This window comes from Nelusetta ayraudi, unplaced genomic scaffold, assembly GCF_046127955.1.
Source record: "Nelusetta ayraudi isolate G7.1 ecotype Tasmania unplaced genomic scaffold, CSIRO-AGI_Nayr_v1 ptg000357l, whole genome shotgun sequence".
Taxonomy (NCBI): domain Eukaryota; kingdom Metazoa; phylum Chordata; class Actinopteri; order Tetraodontiformes; family Monacanthidae; genus Nelusetta; species Nelusetta ayraudi.
In genome coordinates this window covers 52,501-77,547 of record NW_027466397.1, presented here as the reverse complement: position 1 = coordinate 77,547, position 25,047 = coordinate 52,501, and the positions used below count along the sequence as shown (strand labels likewise).

General features: G+C 50.3%; 1 protein-coding gene across 4 annotated transcripts in view; it reads right to left on the bottom strand.

Annotated features, from left to right (window-relative positions):
• Positions 1-8,007: 8,007 nt before the first annotated feature.
• Positions 8,008-25,047, bottom strand: part of atrn (attractin) — a 46,021-nt gene continuing 28,981 nt past the window's right edge. For all 4 annotated transcript variants that reach the window (XM_076017405.1, XM_076017407.1, XM_076017406.1 and 1 more), the window contains exons 26-28: positions 20,307-20,384; positions 14,809-14,916; positions 8,008-8,123 (exon numbers count right to left, since the gene is read on the bottom strand). In XM_076017405.1, the coding sequence (XP_075873520.1) occupies positions 14,826-14,916; positions 20,307-20,384 (169 nt within the window). In that variant the 3' untranslated portion in view covers positions 8,008-8,123; positions 14,809-14,825. The remainder of the gene's footprint in view (positions 8,124-14,808; positions 14,917-20,306; positions 20,385-25,047) is intronic.

The following is a 25,047-nucleotide window of genomic DNA, read 5'->3' as shown; positions in this document are numbered from 1 at the left end:
TACAATTAAAAGTTGTCATCAGACTTAAATCAACTCAAAGATGTTTAAACATTTCAAAATAAAAGACACTTTTATGATTAATTGGTTGAACTGAACTTTTTGTTCCTCCGTCCCTCTAGAGGGCGCAGCAGGACAACAGGAAACAGAATCATTCATCCATCCATCTTCCATAGCCGCTTCTTCCTGAGCTCAGGGTCCCAGGGTTCTGCTGGAGCCTCTCCCAGCTGTCTGAGGGTGAAGGCAGGGTGACACCCTGGACCAGTGGCCAGGTCATCACAGGGCCACAGAGAGACACACAACCAGTCACACTCACATGCACACCCACCGACAATTTAGAGTGTTCAGTTGACCAGAGAACCCGGAGGGAACCCAGCAGACACAAGGAGAACCTGGAGAGAACCAGCAGACACAAGGAGAACCTGGAGAGAACCCAGCAGACACAGGGAGAACCTGGGGAGAACCCAGCAGACACAGGGAGAACCCGGAGAGAACCCACGCAGACACAGGGAGAACCCAGAGAGAACCCACGCAGACACAGGGAGAACCCGGAGAGAACCCAGCAGACACAGGGAGAACCCAGAGAGAACCAGCAGACACAAGGAGAACCTGGAGAGAACCCAGCAGACACAGGGAGAACCCGGAGAGAACCCACGCAGACACAGGGAGAACCCGGAGAGAACCCACGCAGACACAGGGAGAACCCAGAGAGAACCCAGCAGACACAGGGAGAACCCGGAGAGAACCCACGCAGACACAGGGAGAACCCAGAGAGAACCCACGCAGACACAGGGAGAACCCAGAGAGAACCCAGCAGACACAGGGAGAACCCGGAGAGAACCAGCAGACACAAGGAGAACCTGGAGAGAACCCAGCAGACACAGGGAGAACCTGGGGAGAACCCAGCAGACACAGGGAGAACCCGGAGAGAACCCACGCAGACACAGGGAGAACCCAGAGAGAACCCAGCAGACACAGGGAGAACCCGGAGAGAACCCAGCAGACACAGGGAGAACATGCAAACTCCACACAGAAAGGTCCCAGGCGCGGAATTTAACCCACGACCTTCTTGCTGTGAGGCGGCAGCGCTAACCACTGCGCCAGTAGTTAGCTAGTTAGCTAGCTAGCTAGCTAGCTAGCTAACTAGCTACTTGCGGCAGTGAGAGTTTTACTCAGAAAATTGTCACGGTTTTGAATGTGTTTATTAAAAAATGTTTATTTATTATCGCTATTATTGTTGTGGTTGTTGTTATTTTGAAGAGGTCAAGGTCAACAGTCAATCAGTGCAGTAATATTTAACCTGACCTAGGCCCCTCCCCTTCCCTTCCCTCCAGGTGGACGAGAACGAGCGTCTGTGGGCCGTGGACGAAGACTCCACCCTCCCTGCCCCGCCGGGGCTGGTGGACCGCAGCGCAGGCCCCGCCCACCCGCCCCCACCGCCGCTGCTGCTGCTGCTGCTGCTGCTGGGCCTTGCCTGGATGCTGCTGCTGCCGCTTCCACTCCCACTCTCTGACCACTAGGAGGCCTCAGCCGGCCGCTAGACAGCGACTCTCCCCTAGAACTGGTGTGGGGGAGTGGTTGGAGTTGTGGTGGGTGGGGACTTGACTCTGTCTGACCCCGCCCACCACTGAGAAAAAAAATGGGGGGTGGGGGTGGGGGGGGGGTTGCAGTCAATCACACTTACTTTTTATTTGTCAATCACAACACAGAGGACGTGCAGAAGAAGAAGAAGAAGAAGAAGAAGAAAGCCTCCCGAGGGGGGGGTGCTGCTGCGGAAACAGGAAGAGGAAGTTGATTTCATACCTTCCAAAACTCAAACTGACAAACTTCCTGTTGACAGACGGATGGACGGACGCTGCAGACTCAAAGTTTAAAAAAAAAAAGAGAGAGAAAAAAAAAAAATCCAATAATTTACATTTTTGTCACTCTGTGAAAAAGAATTTTCTCTGATGATTCAATGGTGAAAGTGTGTGTGTGTGTGTGTGTGTGTGTGTGTGTGTGTGTGTGTGTGTGTGTGTGTGTGTGTGGCCACTCAGCAGCTTCGGACCTTCGTTGTTCAGTTTTGGTCTTCAGCAGAATCTCCGGGAATCTCCAGGATTTATATAAAAAAAATTGAAATATAAATTTAACATAAATATACAGTATATGTATATATGTATATATATACATATATACAGAATATAAATAGAAACATGTCATCCAGACAAGGAGAACTTTGATTGATGGCTCACAGAGAGATTCCCTGTTCCTCACTTGGACCTTGTTGTCGTCGTCTCCCATTGGTCGGTTCCCTCCATTCAAAGCAACCATGACTGAACAGCAGGTGGCGCTCTTTCTCTCTTCACCCCTGACGCTTCAGTTTGTTTTGTTTTTTTTTTTTGGGGGGGGGGGGGGGGGCGGGGGGTTGTTAGTTCCTTCTGAGAAATATATTTGAAAAAAAAAAATACATCCCCAAAAAAGAAAACAACAACTCTATGTTGGCAAAGCGGGAGCAACAGATGGTTTCTATTTTTGAAATGTTTTTTGTGGTCGATTTGATTGTTGGTGTGGCCTTGGAGGAGTGGGCGGGGCTATTATGGAAGTGGAGCCACGCCCCCTGCAACTTGTGCACTGGAACTCTCACCTGTGGATGTAAAAGCACAGCTGTCACAGCCTCATGGAGTGTGTGTGTGTGTGTGTGTGGGGGGGGGGGGGGGGGTTCTGTACTGCCATGCGTTTGCGTTTTGTTTTTGTGAAGCATCGTTAAATGGTTTTAATCAAAGTGCAGAAGAAGAAGAAGAGGAGGGGGGGTGTGGGGGGGAAGGAAGTGACATCACTGACCTTGAAGCAGGCACCGTGGTGAAGTGAAGGTTGTTGTCGGTGTTGATTGACAATGTGTGGCTGGGAACAGCACCCCTGCTGGCCACTGGAGGCACAACAACTGTCCAGCCCAAAAACGCACAAGTGGAAAATAAACAGCAGCGTTTTGTGCTCATCGTTTCATCGCTTCATCGTCGTCACTGGTGGGCAGTGTCAGTTCCGATATTGTTTGGGGGGGGGGGGGGGGTTTGTTTGTTTGTTTGCAAGTTTCAGGCCCTCAGATGACAAAAAATAAATAAAAATAAATCAAATTTTTTTGTCAGTGGCAAACAATGTGGGGGGAAGCCAAATTCCACAGCAACCAAAGCAAAGAATCCGCAGTGAACAGTAATGACACACAACAAGAGAGTGTTTAAAAGCAGCTCCACTGTGCCACTATCTCTCAAGTCTCATCATTAGCATACTGGAAAATATTAAGTCAGCCAGGATCAGAGTCAGCGCTAAAGTGGAGCAGCACAGCACAGCGCTGCTCTGTCTGTCTGTCTGTCCGTCCTGTCAGTACTGCGCTGGACCCTGCAGGGGGCACAACTTCGTAACGCACAAAAATAAAACGTTTTTTTACTTCTTGTAAGAAAAAAAACAAAAAACAAAACACTTGAGGCTCCATTTGGAAAAAAAATAATTATATATATATATATATATACACATATATATGTATATGTATATGTATATATATACACATATATATGTATATGTATATATATATACATATACATATATATGTGTATATATATACACATATATATGTATATGTGTATATATGTATATATATACACATATACATATATATGTGTATATATATACACATATATATGTATATGTGTATATATGTATATATATACACATATACATATATATGTGTATATATATACACATATATATGTATATGTATATATATATACATATACATGTGTATTCTCACTCATTACTTTTGCGATGCGCAAACTGTGCCCCCCCCCCCCACACCTCCTCCCTACCTCTCCTACTGCAGGACAAAAGAATGACTCAGCCATTTGTTTTGTTTTTTCTTCTTCACTTTTAATTAATAGACAAAAAAAAAAACTGTTCTGTCATTCTTTTTATGTACATCAGTAAATTACAAGTCAAAGCTCAGCTAGTGAAGTTTTACACCTGGTTACGCTTGTCCGCAAGGTCACATACAAACAAAAGAAAAACAGCTGTTTGTAACCGCAAGTCACATTTAGAATTAAAAAAAAAAAAGAAAAAGGAAAAGAAAGAAAGAAAGAAAGAAAGCCTCGAGCAGAGCAGAGCGCAGCGGAGCGCAGCGCCACCTAGGGGTTCTTCTCTCTCTCTCTCTCTCTCTCTCTCTCTCTCTCTCTCTCTCTCTCTGGAAAACAACTTGACGCGTCGTCGGCATTTCACAACACTTTCTTCTCATTATTATTTACAAAAGAAAAAAATGAAACAGCCACTGCTAAATTATACATTATTAACAAACTATATCCTCAGTGTGTGTATGTGTGTATATATATATATATATACATATATGTATGTACATATCAGGTATGTATATACATATTTATGTATATATGTATATACGTGCATACATATATACATATATATACACACATATATACATATATGTACATACATATGATATATACATATGTATGTATATATATGTATATATCATATGTTAATATAAATACACACACACACAGTGGAGGTTGAGCCACCACACACTGGACTGCTGGTCGACCTGCAGATCAGGAGCGCGGCCACCAGTCGTCACTTCTTGTACTTTAAAGGTTGATTATGTAGAGTAAGCAGCGGGTGTGGGAGGAGGAGGAGGAGGGGGTGGGGTGGTGGGCGGGTGGGGGCGGGGCTCCTCGTAGCTAATCACAATCAAGCAGACAGCGTTCAAGCGTCGGACCTCCAAAGGAAGCGAGACGTTCACGCCGTCACAAAGTTGCTGAGAAGTTCAGAAGTTTCTGGAAACCTGGTCCATCGTTTTCCTTTCAGTAGAAACAAAATAAAAACAAGGAAAATGGAAGAGACAATTTCTCAAGATGCAAAAGAAGAAGAAGAAGAAGAAAAAAAAGAGGATAATTGGCCCTAAAAATTAAATAAAATACCTTCACACACACACTGCTGTTGAGGGTTGTCTTGGAGGGTGAGCTGTCCCTTTAAAACCATCAGCCACTGAGGTGTAAAGTACCTGCGTTACTCGCTCCTCTGATTCAAACACACACACACACACACACACACACACACACACACACACACACACACACACACACAGACACACACACACAGTGTAGTGCCAGAATAAAAATGACAAAAAAAAGTTATGGAAAGGAGAAAGAAATAATAATAATAATAATAAAAAATAAAAAAATCACCAAACCATCCATCGTCCTACACGGCTCCTTCACAATAAAAGCATTCCAGTTTGGTCAATAAAGTCACCTACAGCAGGATGGATTGTGCCGATTAAAAGAGCTATTTACAGCCTGCACACAAACTAATATTACAGTCGGACATATTGCATCTGCTTTGATGGGACCATTAAAACTCCCCGTAAACAGCCGAGAAAAGTGGATTAGATAAAGAAATCTGCTTTAAAAGAGTTCCAACATGGAGGTGTTTGTGTGTGTGCGTGTGCGTGTGTGTGTGCGTGTGTGTGCGTGTGTGTGTGTGCGCTTTAAAGACTTCACGGTTCAAGCCTGGAAACATCTGCATTCTTCAATTCCATTAGCGGCCACAGGAGGCAGCGTCATGACGGGAGACCATGTGACCATCATTGCAGCATCAGGCTCCGCCCACCAGGACCAGTGGGGGAGTGGGTTTGGGGGAAGGGGGGGACAGTCTGACCCACTGACCTTTGCCAAACTGCCCCTTCCTGTCTGCAGCCAGCAGGGGGCCCCACCCTCGCAGATCTTTTTTTTTTTTTTTTTTACATTCATTCACAGGAGGGAGAGAGAGAGAGAGAGAAGGAAAGAACCTTTGTCCACGGCGAGAAGATCACTGCAGAGTCTAAACAGGAAGTGGAGTGTTTACTCTTTTTTTTCGTGATAAAGTTCCAAACTGCAATTCAAAAACAAAATGCTGGGAAAAAAACAGGTGATCACATGTGACTGGAGAGGTCATGTGACTGCCTGCATCACTGGGGAGGGAAGGTCCAGTGGGTTCAGTGCTAGCGGATAAAAAAATAAATAAAATAAAATAAAAACAATGTTCGTTTTCCACCCCTGGTGGTGGAAGAGGAAACTGCACAGAGTCAAAGTCGGGGGGGTTTTAGCCAATGAGAACGCGCGTCCTGTTTGGTCCGGCTGTAAGAATGAAACGACAACAAAAAGAGGAAGGGCGACAATAACTTAGGTGATTGGTTGATGACGGCGAGGTGGGCGGAGTCTCTGTTTTTTGTTTTGTTTTTTTGTGTTTTTTTTTCAACTAGCAGCAAGTGGCTCCGCCTCTCCCGGCCCCCTCCCACCCTCCCACCCACGAGAGGGTTGGGGGGGGGGGCAACCACGAATGTTAAAATGTTTAGTCTCCATAGCTCTCTCTCTCTCTCTTCAGGTCCACTTCCTGTCCATCAGCCGCCCCCCTCCCCCACACCCACCCCTCTCCTGGGAGGAAGAGGGAGAGGCTTCACTCAGAGGCCCCGCCCCCTCGGCCCCTCCTCTCTCCACAACCTCCACCCCCTCTGAAATTGCGTTCCTCTGCAGCATGCGGCAGGGAGCAGAGCAGAGGGGGGAGGGGCTGATGGGTGGGTGTGGCTGGAGGAGGAGGGGGCTGGGCAGGGGGAGGAGTTAGATGCAGGGGGAGGGGTCAGATGCAGGTGGACGGCTGAGCGCTGGGCTGCTGCTTGCGGCTCCGCAGGCCGCCGGACTTTTCCTTGTAGCCGGCGCACATCTGCTGGGAGACGTCCACCAGAGCGCTGGCCACCGCCAGGCCTGTAGACCAACACACACACACACACACACACACACACACACACACACACACACAGAAGAAGATCAGACACAGTAGAAGAAGCAGCAGCGTTAACGTCTTCATCATCAGAGAGCAGGCGGAGGGGGCGGGGCCAGAACTTCTGTTCTGGGGCCATATGATTGGCTCGACTGGAAGATCACAGGAGCATGCTTTGCTACTTAGCGAGCTAGCTAGCTAGCGAGCTAGCTGTAAACCGTAGGCAGGTACAAAATCTGTCCGGCCCTACGGAATGTGTCCAGCGTCTTACGGCAACACTATTAGGACAAACTAGATAGATAGATAGATAGAGAGAGAGATAGAGAGATAGATATAGAATTTTCTACCTATCCATTGTTCATTTTCTATCTACCCATCTATCGATCGCTTGTTCGTTCGTAGTTTGTCCTAATAGAGTTGCCGTATGCGACGCCGTCGACAGATCCCGTCGGCCGGACAGATTGTCTACCTACACCGTGAAACAAATTGCAGGGAACCAGCACAGCACAGCACAGCACAGCACAGCACAGCACAGCACAACACAACACACACACACACACACACACACACAGCGGCGGCTGATTGCAAGTGTGGAAAACAGCTGGTGAGGTTTGTGAGCGGCAGGCGATCGTTAGCCGGCCGCTCGCTTCATTAACGTTTATTAATCGTCGCCCAGCCGTGAAATTCCAATAAAGTTCATTTATCCCTGACGACTGGTGTGGTGTTACCCCCGGTGCCGCCTTCTACCCGGGCCCCGACATGCAACACATGACTGTGGAGAAAACGCTGTATTCATACGTATATATATATATACTGTATATATGTGTGTATATATATATATATTCATATATATATATACACAGTATGTGCTAAAATGTATAAACAATGGAACATGAGATTTGTCTTTGTAAGTGATGTAATGACAGCCAGACAGAGTGTCCACCAGGGGGCGCTCCCAGGCTGGATGGGTGAAGACGCCAGCTATATACATGTCGTGGCTCATCTGGTCGACTCAGTGCAGGGCTTCAAGTGTAAGAGCACTTGGAAGTTAGCAATGTTTGGCATTCTTGGTAAATAAATGAATAAAAAATATCAAATTTATGTTTGATACGGTGTGTGTGTGTGTGTGTGATATCTTTCCTTTAAGCTTTTTAATCCGACTACGAGCCTATGAGGAGGCTCACCCACCCCACCCCCTCCCGCGCTAGCAGCATCTTACCGGACTGCCCCGGTGGTGGGATGCCGCCGGTGCCTCTGGGTAACCGCACGAAGATGGAGAGCACGGCGGCCTTGTTGCCGAAGCAGGGCTCCAGGGCGATGGGCTTGGGGACCGACTGGAAAAACAAACAAACAGAGAAACATTCCCGGCGTTCCGGTTAGTGAAGTCGGGAAAACAACGACTCGCCCACTTCCAGACACAGCGACCAACGCTCCCCCTGCAACATATCTAAAAAAAATAAAGAAAACATTGAGCTACTGCACGATTTGCGAGATGGACAGCTAGCTAGCTAGCTAGCTAGCTTGCTAGCGCATACAGCGGAAAAAGTTTTCGGCTTCCCGATTACTCTCGTATGACGTGGCCCCGTACAGCATGTAGCAGTCGGGTCGCTTCCCAGCGCTCTGTCACACCTGCTGAACCAGGTTGCATCAGCCAATCAGAATGAGCTGTGACATCACACTGGGAATAGAAGACTCTTTTTTTTCCTTTCCATATTCTGGCCTTTAGACATTTCTTTTCTTTTAGAAAGATTAAAAGTCCAGGACAATAGAAAGATTTATTGTGAAGGACGTTTCGGCTCAAAGTTCATCCAGTCAATGGGTTAACAGGCCTTTCTTTTTGCATTGCGGTCTAATGGGGGGGGGGGATGCTTTTTAGTTGCAGTACAGTGCAGCAGCAGCAGCGGCAGCAGCGGCGGCAGCAGCAGGAAGCTCCTCATCAAACACTTGGACGCCAGCAGACCGCCTGCATCCGTACATAGCCCCCACACACCCCCCCCCCCTCCCTCCGCCACCTTTGCACAGCGGAGAGCTGCTCTTAATGCCGTGTGTGTGTGTGTGTGTGTGTGTGTGTGTGTGTGTGTGTGTGTGTCAACACACAGCAGGTACCAGGTGTGTAGCGGACGACTTCCAGGTGACAGCTGCTGCAAGATAAACCTTCAGAGAGGCAGAGCTGAATATAATTGCATAAAATGGGTCAGAGTCTGAATAGCATTACTGTCCAAGACCAAGTGTGTGTGTGTGTGTGTGTGTGTGTGTGTGTGTGTGTGTGTGTGTGTGTGTGTGTGTGTGTGTGTGTGTGTGCATTCTGATGTATATTTATTTACACCTCTGCAGAGATTTGCTCCACCTGAGACTCTGAAGTGAAAATCCTCCATGTGACTGTGAGCGTGTGTGTGTGTGTGTGTGTGTGTGTGTGTGTGTGTGTGTGTGTGATACTGAGCAGGGGAAAGAAAAGGAATAGAGAATAGAAAAGAAAACAACAACATGCGCCCCCTGCAGGCCTGAGGCAGGAGCTACAAGCCATGGCCACAAAATAATAAAGAAAGAAATGGGGGGAAAAAAAACAAAAACACACACACACACACACACACACACACACACACACACACACACACACACACACACACACACACATGTGTCAAGCGACTCGGGGAGCCGGCGGATGAATAACAATAATCATCTGAGGGAAAACGAGAGACGAGGCGCTGCTGTGAACAAAGAGGCGGCAGGAGGACCAGAACGGGGTCGCCGCTGGTTTGATTCCTCACTCCTCCTCCGCCTGGCGCTCTTCATTTCTGCTGTCAGGCCCAGTTTGAATGAAGACAAGTTGGTCCCGAGCAGACCGGCCACAGAACCAGTGCAGCCAACCAGGAGGAGGAGGAGGAGGAGGAGGTGAGGGGGAGGAGGATACACATATATATATATATATATATATATATATATACATATATATATATATATATATATATATATGTACTGTATATCTCCCTGTAGTGCCACTACGTCCCACTAGAGGCAGTGTTCACAATTTATGTCTTTATATGTGAATTTGTCCGAAATCTGAGCTGATGGTGATGAAGATGAAGATGATGAAGAAGAAGATGAAGATGATGAAGATGAAGATGATGAAGAAGAAGATGACGATGATGAAGATGAAGATGAAGATGAAGAAGATGATGAAGATGAAGATGATGAAGATGATGATGAAGATGATGATGATGATGATGAAGATGATGATGATGATGATGATGAAGGCTCCCGCTGCAGGTCGATGGGCGCTGACTCGGTGAAGCAGAAACACTCAGTTGAGCCGTTTCTGTCTCATTTCCAAGAGCAGCGTCCCGGAACGCCGGAACGCCCTCGTTACAATGATCGTGAAGAAGAAGATAAACCCTTACCAACTATTCAAATCCGACCCAGCAGCAGCAGCAGCAGGAGATGGAACTGAATGACCGAACGACTCACTCAGCTCAGTGACTCTCAGAGGCACCGCTGATTCCCGCCTGGAGTTCAGCCTGGACGGCCGACTCGAGCATTGATTGATTGATTGATTGATTGATTGATTGATTGATTGATTGATTGATTGATTGATTGATTGGTCCTCTTCATCAACTGCTAAGTGTTTGGCGCAGCCACAGCAAGCAGGAGCCCGGCGAGAGAGTCACGATTCTTCTGGCGACTCCTCCTCCCACAGCCAGCAGCCGGTGAATAAACACGCATTTATCTCCTTCAACACACACACACACACACACACACACACACACACCACACACACTCATGCACGCTCTCACGCACGCACGCACGCCCCCACACACACGACTGGCAGTCAAAAAGAAAAAAAAGGACAAAACAACAAAACAAAAACCGCAGAGGAAAAAAAAATTCAATTATCTTCTTTTTTTTAAACGTGTGGCTGTGATGTTTTCCAACGCCGCCGCCCAGCAGAGGCCTGGTTTTTGTTTCGCTGCAGTGGGTGGGTGGCGTGGGGGGGGGGGGCGCAGGAGAGAGGGAGGGGGGGGGCAGCGCTTCCTTCCTTTGACCCGCCCACTAACCAACAGAGGAGGAGCCTTATCTGGACCGGCCAGGCGCAGCGCCAAAGGTTCCCACTGCATTAGCTCCACTAATTAGCCCCGGCCCGTAGCCACACACACACACACACACACACACACACACACACACACACACACACACACACACACACACACACACACGGTAACCACGGCGACGTGAGCTCCTCGGGACGCAACACGACCGATACCCCGACTGACCTTCGGTGGCGCTAGCGAGCTAGCAGGCTAAGGAGCTCGTGGGCTAACGAGGTCTGAAAGGTGATTGGACAGACACTCTGGTGGTCATGTGACCACCAACCGCAGACACTCTGGTGTCAACACAAGGTCCCTGCTCGCTAGTTCACACAGCCCAGCCCTGGCTGTAGCCCCGCCCCCCTCCTCTCATCTGATTGGTTCCCAGTGGCAGGTTCCTCTGCTCTGATTGGCTCCAGATGTTCCACACTCACATCTGGAGCCCCAAGTTCAGAAATATGAAGCTCAGCTGCTGGGGGAAGAAAACCTGCTTCTATAGCTGCTGCTGCTGCTGCTGCTGCTGCTGCTGCTTCTATAGCTGCTGCTGCTGCTGCTACTGCTGCTACTGCTGCTTCTATAGCTGCTGCTGCTACTGCTGCTGCTGCTGCTACTACTGCTGCTGCTGCTGCTGCTGCTGCTGCTTCTATAGCTGCTGCTGCTGCTGCTACTGCTGCAACTACTGCTGCTGTTGCTGCTGCTGCTGCTTCTATAGCTGCTGCTGCTGCTGCTACTACTGCTGCTGCTGCTGCTGCTTCTATAGCTGCTGCTGCTGCTGCTGCTACTACTGCTGCTGCTGCTGCTGCTGCTGCTGCTGCTTCTATAGCTACTGCTACTGCTGCTACTGCTGCTGCTACTGCTGCTGCTGTTGCTGCTGCTGCTGCTTCTATAGCTGCTGCTGCTGCTGCTGCTACTACTGCTGCTGCTGCTGCTGCTGCTGCTGCTTCTATAGCTGCTGCTGCTACTGCTGCTGCTGCAACTAATGCTGCTGTTGCTGCTGCTGCTGCTTCTATAGCTGCTGCTGCTACTACTGCTGCTGCTGCTGCTGTTGCTGCTGCTTCTATAGCTGCTACTGCTGCTGCTGCTGCTGCTGCTGCTTCTATAGCTGCTGCTGCTGCTGCTGCTGCAGCAGAACATCTCCTCCCCCTCCCTCTCCTTCTCCTCCTTCACTCCCTCCTCCTCTTACTCCTCCCCCTCCTCTTACTCCTCCCCCTCCTCTTCTTCTTCTTCTTTCTCCTCCTAATCTTCCTCCTCCCGCTCCTCCCCTCCGCCACCCCTCCCTCCTCCCTCTGCAGAGGTGGTCATGTGACTGATGAGGAGGTCCACTAGTCACAATGTATCTCTGGACTCCCAGTGAGGATATAAAGCAACTTTAATGATCTTCTTCAGCAGCAGCAGCAGCAGCAGCAGCAGCAGCAGCAGCAGCGGCGGCAGTGGCGAGAGTTGAATACACGACTAAAGCCTCCTGATAAAACAGGCGGGAAACAAGGAGGAGCCGCCGCCACCGCAGCCGCCGCTCCTGGTCTGCAGCGGCGGGAGATAGTGTGGCGGCGGCGGCAGCAGTGGCAACAGAACGGCGAGCAGGAAGATCTAAATTGGATCTTTGCTCCCCGGGATTCTGGAGCCAAGGAGACGACGGCGAGGAGGGAGGAAGAAAAGAAGAGAGGAAGAGAAGGTGACGGGGGGGGGGTCCTGGGGGGGGCGCGGCCACACACACCACACAGGAGCCCCGACACAGCGGTTGATAGGATCAGGATTAAAAAAAAAACACAGGAAGTGTTTTAGAGCGGAGCACTGCAATGAAAAGAGACAAGACAGGAAGTGAGGAGGGGGGGGGGAGGGGAGGGAGGAGATAAAAGAAAAGAAAAAAAAGAAAAACAACAAGTAGAATAGGAAAGAGTTTACAAGAAATGATAAAACCACAAGAGGAGCAAACAAAAACACACAAAGGGGGGAGGGGGGAGGAGAGGAAGGGGACGAGGGGGGAGCAGGAGAGATGAAGAGCAGAGATTAGAGGAGGCAAAAGGAGGGATGGAGGTAAACAGGAAGCAGGAGGACGAGAAGAGGGAGACCGAGGACCAACTGGAGGACGACAGAGAGACTGGGGGAGGAGAGAGGAAGAAGAAAAGAGAAGAAGAGAGGAGAAGAGGAGGAGGAGGAGGGGTGGGAGGGAGGGAGACAGAGAGAGAGACTGGGGGAGGAGAGAGGAAGAAGAAAAGAGAAGAAGAAGAGGAGGATGAAGAGGAGGAGGAGGGGTGGGAGGGAGAGAGAGAGAGACAGAGAGAGACTGGGGGAGGAGAGAGGAAGAAGAAAAGAGAAGAAGAAGTGAAGAAGAAGAGAGGAGGAAGAGGAGGAGGAGGGGTGGGAGGGAGGGAGACAGAGAGAGAGAGACTGGGGGAGGAGAGAGGAAGAAGAAAAGAGAAGAAGAAAAGAGAAGAAGAAGAGAGAAGAAGAAGAGAGGAGGAGGGGTGGGAGGGAGAGAGAGCGACAGAGAGAGACTGGGGGAGGAGAGAGGAAGAAGAAAAGGGAAGAAGAAGAGAGGAGGAAGAGGAGGAGGAGGAGGGGTGGGAGGGAGAGAGAGAGAGACAGAGAGAGACTGGGGGAGGAGAGAGGAAGAAGAAAAGAGAAGAAGAAGTGAAGAAGAAGAGAGGAGGAAGAGGAGGAGGAGGGGTGGGAGGGAGGGAGACAGAGAGAGAGAGACTGGGGGAGGAGAGAGGAAGAAGAAAAGAGAAGAAGAAAAGAGAAGAAGAAGAGAGAAGAAGAAGAGAGGAGGAGGGGTGGGAGGGAGAGAGAGCGACAGAGAGAGACTGGGGGAGGAGAGAGGAAGAAGAAAAGGGAAGAAGAAGAGAGGAGGAAGAGGAGGAGGAGGAGGGGTGTGAGGGAGGGAGACAGAGAGAGAGAGAGACTCAAAGGAGAACAGGAGTACCTGGAGGACGAGAGGAGCACAGCCCCTCCCCCACCAGCCCCTCCTTCCAGGAGAAGCTCATCACTCGCCACATGATGACACTGTCATCACCAACATCATCATCACCTTCATCATCATCACCAACATCATCATCACCTTCATCATCATCACCTTCATCATCATCATCATCATCATCACCAACATCATCATCATCACCATCATCATCACCAACATCATCATCACCACCATCATCATCACCAACATCATCATCACCTTCATCATCATCATCATCACCAACATCATCATCACCTTCATCATCACCATCATCATCATCACCTTCATCATCATCACCACCATCATCATCATCATCACCATCATCATCATCTCCACCATCATCATCACCATCATCATCATCACCATCATCACCATCATCACCACCATCATCATCACCATCATCATCATCATCACCTTCATCATCACCATCATCATCATCATCACCTTCATCATCATCACCTTCATCATCATCACCTTCATCATCATCACCAACATCATCATCATCACCATCATCATCATCATCATCACCAACATCATCATCACCTTCATCATCATCACCAACATCATCATCACCAACATCATCATCACCTTCATCATCACCATCATCATCATCACCACCATCATCATCACCACCATCATCATCATCATCACCTTCATCATCATCACCAACATCATCATCACCTTCATCATCATCACCTCATCATCATCACCTTCATCATCACCATCATCATCATCATCACCATCATCATCATCACCGCCTGTCTACATCCAACCCTGCAGGTCACCTGACAGCTGACAGGGGGCGCCGTGGAGCAGATGGCTGTGGGGACGTTGGTCACAGAGCTCGGGGGACACCACCAGGGTGGCGCCCCCCTGTGGCGGACGCCAAGAGGTGGCTGTCAGCCCGGTGGACTCCACCGTCTCAGCACAGAAAAAAATGATAATAATGTTTGTTTTTTTGTTTTCTTTTAAAACGCTCACCTTGACGTTTCCTCCAATCAGGTCGGGCGGCTCCTCATCCGCCTCCAGGGCCACGTTGATGGTGGCGAAGGGCCGGCTGGCCATCTGCTGCATCTCTCTGAGCAGTTGCTGCAGACGGGGACAGGAGAAGAAGAGGAGCAGGAGGTCAGCCGAGGTCAGCCGAGGTCAGCCAAGGTCACAACACAAGACTGTCAACCGTCCAATCAGCTCCCCCCACCCACCCACCCCCGGCGGAGGGAGGGCGGGGGGAGGCGGGAGGTGAGAAAGAGGAGAAGAAATATCACGTCTTCAAAAGCTGTGCCAGCGAGGCAGCGCCCCCTCTGGCTGTTTGGGGAATAACACGCGTCAAATCACTGATTTAAAACTGAATGCATGTGGGTAAAAACTAATTATTATTATTATCATTATTATTATTATTCTAAATGTGTTATAGTCATCTAAATAAATACGATAATATCTATTTCATAGTCTTGGCAATGAAAAGGGGGGGAGCGCAAAAACAACCCCCCCCAAAAAACAAAAAAGCCTTGGAAATAATTCTGCAACCGACGGTTGGAGTGAGAGAGTGTCGGTGACGAAGGAGAAGAAGGAGCAGAAGGAGAAATGACACTTGAGAAAACAAAAGGAGGAGTGGCTGCAGGGGGAAGTGGAGCAGGAAGTGCCTTCAAAGAGGCCAACCCCCCCCCCCCCCCCAACAACCATCCTGAGTGTGAACAACACACACAGCCAGTCGATAATCCATCAAACAGCAGCGGCAGGAAAGAAAGAAAGAAAAAGACAAGCGCAGAGCGGAGGAGCTCCCCGACGTGATGGAGCGGACGAGTGGAGCGAAAGGAGGAGCAGGAGGAGCAGGAGGAGGAGGATGGGGAGAAGGGAAATACTGAGGAGGGGCTTTGAGATGGCAGGGCCAATCAGAGTGAAGAGGAGAAGGAGGGGAAAAAAGAGGAGGAGCGTCGAAAGGGAGAGGAGGAAATAGGAGGAGCAGGAAAAGGAAGAGGAGGAGCAGCAGGAGGTCAGGGTGAGGAGCAGGAGCAGAAGAATCAAAGAGTGCAGCAGCAGAGGGAGCAGGGGGAGGGGGCGGGGCAAATCTGAGGCCGCAGCAGCGCCACCGATCCAGAGAGGAACTCAGGACGGCCACTATGCAGAGGGAAGACCAGCAGGATTGAGACACATCCCAGTGACCACACCTCCCTGCTGTTCGTTGGCTCCGCCCCTCTGTCCCACTCTGGAGGATCCGACCAAGTCATCTGTCTACACCTCCTCTTGCACCTTCTCTTTCTCAACCTCCTCCTCCTCCACTTCTTTCTCCTCCTCCTCTCTCTCAACCTCCTCCTCCTCTTGCACCTCCTCTTTCTTAAACTCCTCCTTCTCTTCCTTCTCCTCCTCTTGCACCTCCTCTTTCTTAAACTCCTCCTTCTCTTCCTTCTCCTCCTCTTGCACCTCCTCTTTCTCAACCTCCTCCTTCTCTTCCTTCTCCTCCTCTTGCACCTCCTCTTTCTTAAACTCCTCCTTCTCTTCCTCTTGCACCTCCTCTTTCTCAAACTCCTCCTTCTCAACCTTCTCCTGTTGCACCTACTCTTTCTCAACCTCCTCCACTTCTTTCTCCTCCTCCTCTCTCTCAACCTCCTTCTCTTCCTTCTCTTTCTCAACCTCCTCCTCCTCCACTTCTTTCTCCTCCTCCTCTCTCTCAACCTCCTTCTCTTCCTTCTCCTCCTCTTGCACCTCTTCTTTCTCAAACTCCTCCTTCTCTTCCTTCTCCTGTTGTACCTCCTCTTTCTCCTCCTCCTCCTCCTCCTCCTCCTCCTCCTCCTTTTTCTCAACCTCCTCCTTCTCCTCCTCCTTTTTCTCAACCTCCTCCTTGTCCTCCTCCTCCTCCTCTTTCTCCTCCTCCTCCTCCTCCTCTTGTGTCTCCTCTCTGATTGGACCATTCTCTGGGGGGTAGCTCCTCCTCCTGCAGCGTGACGGCCTGACAGCTGCAGTTTTCTCTGCGCTCACATCCAGCCATCTGCCGCTGGGACCGGCGCCGTGGTGCCGGGCGGGTGGGGTGGGGAGGAGGGGGGTACAGGGGAGGCGGAGCTAACGGTCCAGTCTGGTGAAGGGGAGGAAGGGGAGGGGCTTGATGCTGCGACTCTTACAGTGTTTTTGCGTCATACTACACACGCAGGCGCACCTGCAGCGTCGGTAAAACTGCAGGTGCGCCTGCGTGAGATCGACTGCACGCCGACAGGAAGCTACAACGCCGCCACCGCCTCCACCCCCTGACCCCCCCGCCAACGCCGCCGTCGCAGGAGGGGGGGCGGCCCGGAGACAACGGCAGGTGGGAAGCAATGTTGACCGCTGGCGCCATCTGCCAGCGGCGCCGCCTTCAAAGGAGCCAGCGGAGCCTCAAAGGACGCTTTGATTAAGACACACACACACACACACACACACACACACACACCTGTAGTGGGAGGAGGTTGATTGATCAATCTAATTGATCAACCTCACGAGGGAATGGAAACGGGACATCAAATAGATGTGAATGGGTTTCTTTGCGTGCAGTTCTTTCCCTGGCCACCAGAAGGAGTCTGTGGTAGGTGTAGGAATGGGCAGGCCAAGAAGTGAATAATTGTAATATTTCTAATATTCAATATGAGTTGATCGGGGCCACCGCCTGCTCTTTGGTCGTGGAGGTCAGCAGGAAAGGCCAGCATCGTCTCAGCAGCGCTCCCTTAGCGGGGAGTTGATCTGAACCACACTTTAAGAAGTCAGTCAAACAATGACATCGGGCTTCATGTGCATTTATTTGTATGGCAATAGATGGTTCACACAGAGCAGCATGACATGACTGTGATCACAAAGACACAATCAGCAACGAACTGTGCGTGCGTGCGTGCGTGAGTGAGTGAGTGAAAAAAGACGAAGAAAAGAAACCTAAACTTCAGCTAAAAGTAACAAAATAATAATAAAAAAAAAAATAAATCTAAAAAGGTTTCGGTTTGTCTACTGGACTTGTTCTGGTGAAGTCTCTGGTCTGAGTTATTGGTCAGATTGATGCAACACCAGACTCATCAGACAGCGATTCGGGTCCGGCGCCAAGTGGCCTTTTTGCCAGAGATTAAAAAAAGAAAAAAATGAAGTTGACGGAAATAGGAATAAAGACAAATGACGGAGACAAAAACTGAAGCTAAAAGGAGGCTAAAAGGGACTGAAAGAGGAGAAGACAACACAAGACTGAAAAACCAAACAAGAATGAAATGGAAGGCACTGAAATTCACCGGTATAAACTCGGAGGAGGAGGAGGAGGGATGAGGGGGGGGCGGTCCTTTGAACTCCAAGAGCCAATGAAAAGGCTGTTCACTAAACACTAAAACCCGATGGGCGGTCCTACGCTACGCCGTGCGTCTGATGAACGTGCGCGTGCTAACACAGCAACCAAAAGACATGAAATCAAAGAAGAAGACGGAGGTGTGAGAACCACGTGATCTCTGGTACGGAACCGCCGGGGAGAAGACACCACGACGCTCGGACCTTCAACATGTCGTTTAGATCTAAATGTACATCGAGCTACTTAAGCATGGGTACAGAAGCAGGAGGCCTGAGGCTTGTATGGATCTAAAAGATCATTCAGAGACTCGAAAGATCAAACATTCAGGCACTTACGTGGACACGTGTACAAATATATTTATATATTTGAATAGATGTGTGTATGCGTGGCTGTCAATATTTATATTTGATGTATATACGCTTGATTGCGGCAAAGCACGTGGCGTTAATATGAGGGAAAAGTGATAACTGCAAAGCTTATGCAACTCTTAATGGACTACTTGGCGAAGCGCCCCCTAGGGGACACTCCTGTCCCGCCCCATCTGAAGCTTGAACGCCTCCAGGCTTCCTTCCTGAGTCAGTTAACTGTCAGGTTCGGAGAGTTATTCCGAGTCCGTGAGTGCTTTTTGTTCGACGGCGGCCACAGACGTGACTCCCAGATGTTTCTGTGGAAGAGAGAATATCGGTTGTTTAGGAACATCTGTGTTGAGCGTGGCCCTCCAGAATGTCCTGCTGATAGGTAGAGGCTGGAAAACTGGGGCGGAGCCGGGGGGGGAGGGGGGGGGGGGTGTCATCGGAGAATGTTTGGAAGTTGATGGACTCCCGACTGTGATTTGTTGTGTCCCCTCTCTCTCTCTCTCTCTCTCTCTCTCTCTCTCTCTCTCTCTCTCGAGATCTCACGTGAGATCTGCTCACCACCGGGAGAGCAGCATCACAGCCAATCAGGGGCCACCTCCAGTCCCGCCCCCCCCCCGCAGGACCGCGCTGCAATAAATTCCCATTGTCCTGGTCCACATGTGGCACGACACACCTCTGGAACGGACCCATCGGCTGTGCTCCAAACTGCTGGTCGCTCCCCGCAGACCTCGATGACCTTCGACTGACCTTCAACTCCTTCGCCTCATTGGTTCGCCGCCTTTACTTTGCAACTCGAAGCAAAAGACAAAATGTTTGACGAGGTCGGGAGAGTTTGAGGTCCACTGGATCGACGGAACCGACCAACGAGCACAGCTGCCAGCGCTGCCGTGTGTTTAAACTCCGCCCACTACAGTCACATTTCCTCGCGCACCCGTTCTCACTCAACACAACGTCTTTCGAAGCGCAGCCCCAAAAAAATGAAAAATTCAAATGAAAAAAAATCAAACACTCCCATCTGAGTAGTCGGTCCTGCTACCCCGCCCACCACAACAGCCCCCAAGCCTCTCCCTCCAGGGCAGCTCCTCCAGATTGGAGCCCATTAAAAAGGTGAGTCTGCCCCCTGGTGGTCGGAGGGCAGAGAGCAGGACAGGAAGTGGAGGAGCGGAGTCAGGAGGCCGATGAGAGAGTTGGGTGGCCGACACACACACACACACACACACACACACACACACACACACACACACACACACACACACACACACACACACACACACACTTATTAACAGACATGTCAGAGCAGCTTTCATTCTAAAACCTGCTGCTGCTGCTGTAAAAACTTGCTGTGCTGTTTTTTTTTACAAACACGCTCTCTCTCGCTCGCTCTCTCCCCGGCCCGGCCGAGCCGGCCAATCAGAAGAGCCCGCTCCGTTGCTCCATTTCTCAATTTCAACAAAACAAAAACAAAAAGCGACTTGGACGACGGCTCGGATGGAATAAGGTCAAAAAAAAGTGAGTGAATCTATTGTGGCTGCTGTCAACTTAAAGGACCAATCACAGGTCCCCCTGTTGTCAGGAGGCTCTGTGTGTGTGTGTGTGTGTGTGTGTGTGTGTGTGTGTGTGTGTGTGTGTGTGTGTGTGTGTGTGGGTTTGTGCATGTGTAAACTTTAGAAAAGTGGGTCAACATGGCTTCGACTCCACAGGGCTTCCAACTTTATAAATCCAGCTTCTTGATCGGCAGGTAGGAAACACACACACACACACACACACACACACACACACACACACACACACACACACACGCACACACACACACACAGGTCTTTGTTCCTACTCACCTCTCTCCGCCGCGACGCCAGCAACTCTGCTTGATCTTCCAGACCACGGCGGCCACGAGCAGCAGGGACAGGAAGCAGCTGTAGGGAGATGGAGGAGGAGAGGTCAGAGACTCTGGCTGTCCTCCACACCAGAGGGGGCGCTAGGGGCTATCCATCGGCAGCGACACACACACACACACACACAGCCTCAGCATTTAGCGCTCTGTTCGCAGGCAGGTTAGCAGTGAGCTAACCTGGCCCTTGGTGACATCACAGAGGGCAGACGGAGACCCTTCACTTTGTTTCCTCCCCTGGAAACCTGCTGCTGATGCTGCTGCATGTGTGTGTGTGTGTGTGTGTGTGTGTGTGTGTGTGTGTGTGAGAGAGAGAGAGCTGGAAGCTGATTGGAGGAGACGACTTGACACTTTGATTCTCTGACAGCCGCTGACGTGAACACACGTCAGCGAGTCTGATCCCTCCAGCACTGATCAGAGAGCAGAGGAGAGGAGCAGCAGGGGGCACCTCCAGCAGAGCCAGGGGAGGAGGTGCAGCCTAAGGGGTGCAGCAAGAGGAGGTGCAGCAAGAGGAGGTGGAAGAGGAGCCAGAGGAGGTGGAGGTGCAGCCTGAGGAGGTGCAGCCTGCAGGGTAGCGAGCGCTGCTGTAGAAGATGTAGTGCTTAAAATGCAGGGCAGGTGGCAGCAGCAGCAGCAGCAGCAGCAGCAGCAGCAGCAGCTGCTGCAGATGTTGCGTTGCATTCTGATCAGGTGACCAGAGGAGGCTGAGAAGATGTGCGTCAGATGTGAGCTCTCCAGAGCCTTTCAAAATAAAAGTCCAGAAAAGTCCCCCCGCAAAAAAATAAAAAAAAATCACATCCTGGCCGTAGGTCCGCCTCTTCCTCCTCCTCCGACGGAGCTGATTGGTCCAGGCTTCAACCCCCTGGGGGAGAACTCATACTGGGAATGTGTTCAGGAAGTACCCGAGTCTACTTCCTCCCTACTCCTGGGAGAAGCACCCCCCCCCCTTCCTGTTCTTGCTCATCAAAGGTGAGGTGGGGTGAGGTGGGGGGGGGGGGGGGCGTAGCACTTCACTCCTCCATTATTGATGGTCAGTCAGCGGAGCGACTCTCAGCTCTCTCAGGGAGCTGATCTGCTCCACTGAGGAGGAACCTCGGAACTGACCCACCCACACACACACAACACACACACACACACACACACACACACACACACACACACACACACACACACCACACACACACACACACACACACACACACGCAGGTGAGGACGATAAAGAGAATTGAGAAGAGGACAAAGATGGACGAGGAACGAGAGTTAAAGAGAGAAGAAAGGAAAAGGAGAGAAGAGAAGAACAGAGACAAAAAAGAAGAGGGTGGACATAGGAAAAAAGAGGGGGGGAAGACGGACAAGGAGGAGGACACAGCGGCAGGTGCGCAGGAGGTCAAAGGTCATTGGCCAAACTTTAACCGTCAGATTCCAACAAAATGACTCGTAAGAAACCAAACGGCTCATCAGGAGAAGGAGGTGGAAGAAGAGGAGGAGGAGGAGGAAGAAGAAGAGGTGGAAGAGGAGAATAAGGTGGAAGAGGAGGTGGAAGAAGGAGGAGGAAGAGGAGAATAAGGTGGAAGGAGGAGGAAGAGAAAGATGAGGAGGAGGTGGGGGAGGAAGAAGAGGAGGAGGAGGAGAATAAGGTGGAAGAGGAGGAGGAGGAAGAAGAGAAAGATGTGAATGAGAAGGAGGAAGAAGAGAAGGGTAGACGGAGGAGACAAATTAGGAAGATGAGGAGGAGGAGGGGAGGAAGAAGATGAGGAGGAGGAGGGGGAGGAAGAAGATGAGGAGGAGGAGGAGGAGGAGGTGGACAAGGAGGAAGATGAGCAACATCAGGCAGCGAGAAAAAAAAACCTCTCGCTGTGAATCTATAATTCATCAGAGTCTCAGCGGAGCACCACCTGCTGGACAAACAGAAAAGTCTGCTTCAGTCAAAGTCCACTTTGCTGGAACAAGCAAAAAAAAAGAAACAAAACTTTTTTTTTCAAAAAGAAAAAAAGAAAAACTTTGTTAAGCGTTAAAGTGAAAGAGGAAGCAGTCGGAGCTGAACTGACTTGCTTTTTGATTTTTTTTTCTCCCTCCAGTATAACACAGCAAAACAAAAACCCAGAAAAAAAAACAAATTGGGAATCAGGGATCAGGCGCGTCTGAACACACAAAACCCAAAAAATGAGACTTCCTCCCGACAGGCAAAAGGAGGCTGGAGCAGCAGCTGCTGCTGCAGCAGCGCCTGCTGGGATCATGTGACAAGTTGTCAGAAGAAACAGACTGAAGGATGGAGAGAGTGAAAAATACATGTGAACCCTGGATGGAAGGAGAGGAGGAGGAGGAGGAGGGCCGAGGAGTATGAAGGAGGAGAAAGAGGAGAGGACGGGGGGAGGAAGAGAAGGAGCGGGAGGTAGGGGGGTGGAGGAGGAGGAGGAGGAGGAGGGAACGGCTGAATTATTTTAATATCAGCTGTTGAGCAGTGCAGATGTTCCAGAATCTCGGGGGAAGGAGGGAGGAGGAGGAGGAGGAGGAGGAGGATCAGCAGAACCAAAACCTACTTTTGTTTTTTTTCCCAGGGAAGCCCCCAGCGGGCCGACGTGAGGTCACACACACTTTCAGAACCAACGATGAGAGCCAGGCTCCAAATCCCAGCCCAGCCCAGCCCAGCCCAGCATACCCACAATGCACTGCTACTACTGGGGGGGGGGGGGGCGAAGGAAAATGATGCGGCAGCAGAGATGAAGCCGAAGAAGAAGAAGAGGAAGAGGAAGAGGAAGAAGAAGAAGAAGAAGAAGAAGAGCTGCTTCTTCCTCCTTTTGCTCACAAATATTTGATGTGTAACCACAATTTAAAAAGTGACAGGAAGTGTTTGTGGGGGTGGGGGAGGGGGAGGGGGGGCTGGGGGGGGACCCCTCGGTCCAGACAGTGGGAGTCTGGAGGAGCTGCAGCCAGACCGCCAGTGTCACCCGCACGACTTGAGCCCAGCAGCCGGCCAATCAGGTCAGTGGAGCCACTTCAAAGGGCGCCATCTCTGGCAGCCCTGACATTGAACACATGACAGCTTGATGAAGGGCTGCTCTGATGATGCATTCAGCAGGTCCCCAAAAAACACATTTAGGGACTTTTTGAAATCCGCAGGGCGGAGGGGGAGGACGACTTGAAAGGGAAAAAACATTTAATTGGAGAAACGCCGTGGAAAAAAGTTTTCCATAAAAGCCGGAAAAACGTTCAGGTCCGTTGATTGGTTTTTTTTTCAGCCGTGTGTGTGTGTGTGTGGGTGTGTGTGTGTGTGTGTGTTGGGAGAGTTGGGGGGGTGGGGGGGGGGTGAAGAGATGAGTTAAAAGGAGGAAGCAGCAGAGCGACTGAGTGGTTTATTTTTAAAGGTCCGAACCGTCTGTTCATCCTAGCGCCTGTTAGCGGCGAAGCTAACGGCTCTGCAGCTCCTCCCAGCAGGAGCCTGAACCCCAACCAGAGTTCAGGACTCCTCTAAACCCTCTAACAGGGTGAAGGAGGAGGAGGATGTAGAAGAGGAGGAGGAGGAAGAAAAGGAAGAGGAAGAAATAGACGAGGACGAAGAAGTGGAGGAGGAGGAGGAGGAAGAAGAGCAGGGGAGGAGGAAGAGGAGAAGGAGGGGTAAGACGAGGAGGACAAGAGAGGAGGAAGAAGATGAAGAAGTTAAGGAAGAGGAGGAGGAGAGGGAGCAAGAAGTGGAGGAGGATGAAGGAGGAGGAGGAAGAAAAGGAGGAAGAGGAGGTGCTGCTGTGTGTGTGTGTGTGTGTATGCTAACGAGCTTTTCAGGTCGGTCGATGGTCAAACAGGCTTCTCGACACAACTGTGACTATCACAAGAGAGCATGATGGGAAAGAAATTGATAGGGGGTGGGGTGTGTGTGTGTGTGTGGGGGGGGGGGGGCGGGGGGCTTAGAATCAGACGAGTCGTGAACCAGAGGATCGATGATGGCAGCAGCCGGACGTGGAACAACCAGCGGGTCTCTTTTGTTTGGTCATCGGACACACACACACACACACACACACACACACACACACACACACACACACACACACACACACACACACACACACACACACACACACACACACACACACACACTTTTTTTCTTCTTTCCGGTTACTGTCGTTTCATGAAAATCAATAAGACATTACAGCCTCCTGGAGATGCACTGTTTGGAACGTGCGTGCGTGCGTGCGTCAGACCGGCGCCCCCTTCAGGACAACGCCGAGAGCTTCACAGGTCAGACATTTTGATTGTGATGCAGAGGGGAAACGACATCAAAGGTACATCCTGTTGGTGTTGCTGCGACGCACCAATCAGCTGCAGGCTTACTGGGCAGCAACAACAACAACAACAACAACAACAACAACAGGGTCGGTAACAAATAACCCGGGGAACCTCGCGGTAATCACGATAAACACTTGCTGCTGGTGTCGCGCAGTAACAAGCTGGTGCTCGAGGATCCATCGTGGATTGTGTGCAGAGTGACGACAAACACCGCGGAAACGACAACATCCTCTTTTACTTTTGATTTATTTTCTCTTGGGTGGGCGGACCGGGACGTCGAGGCAGGAAGCGCAAAAATGTTTCGCGAACTTTCACTGGCAACGACTCCGAGTCAATCTTAGCGTGGACCTCTTCAGGCTTTGTGTTGTTGTGTTGTGTTGTTGTTGTTGTCGTTTATCCACACCGTC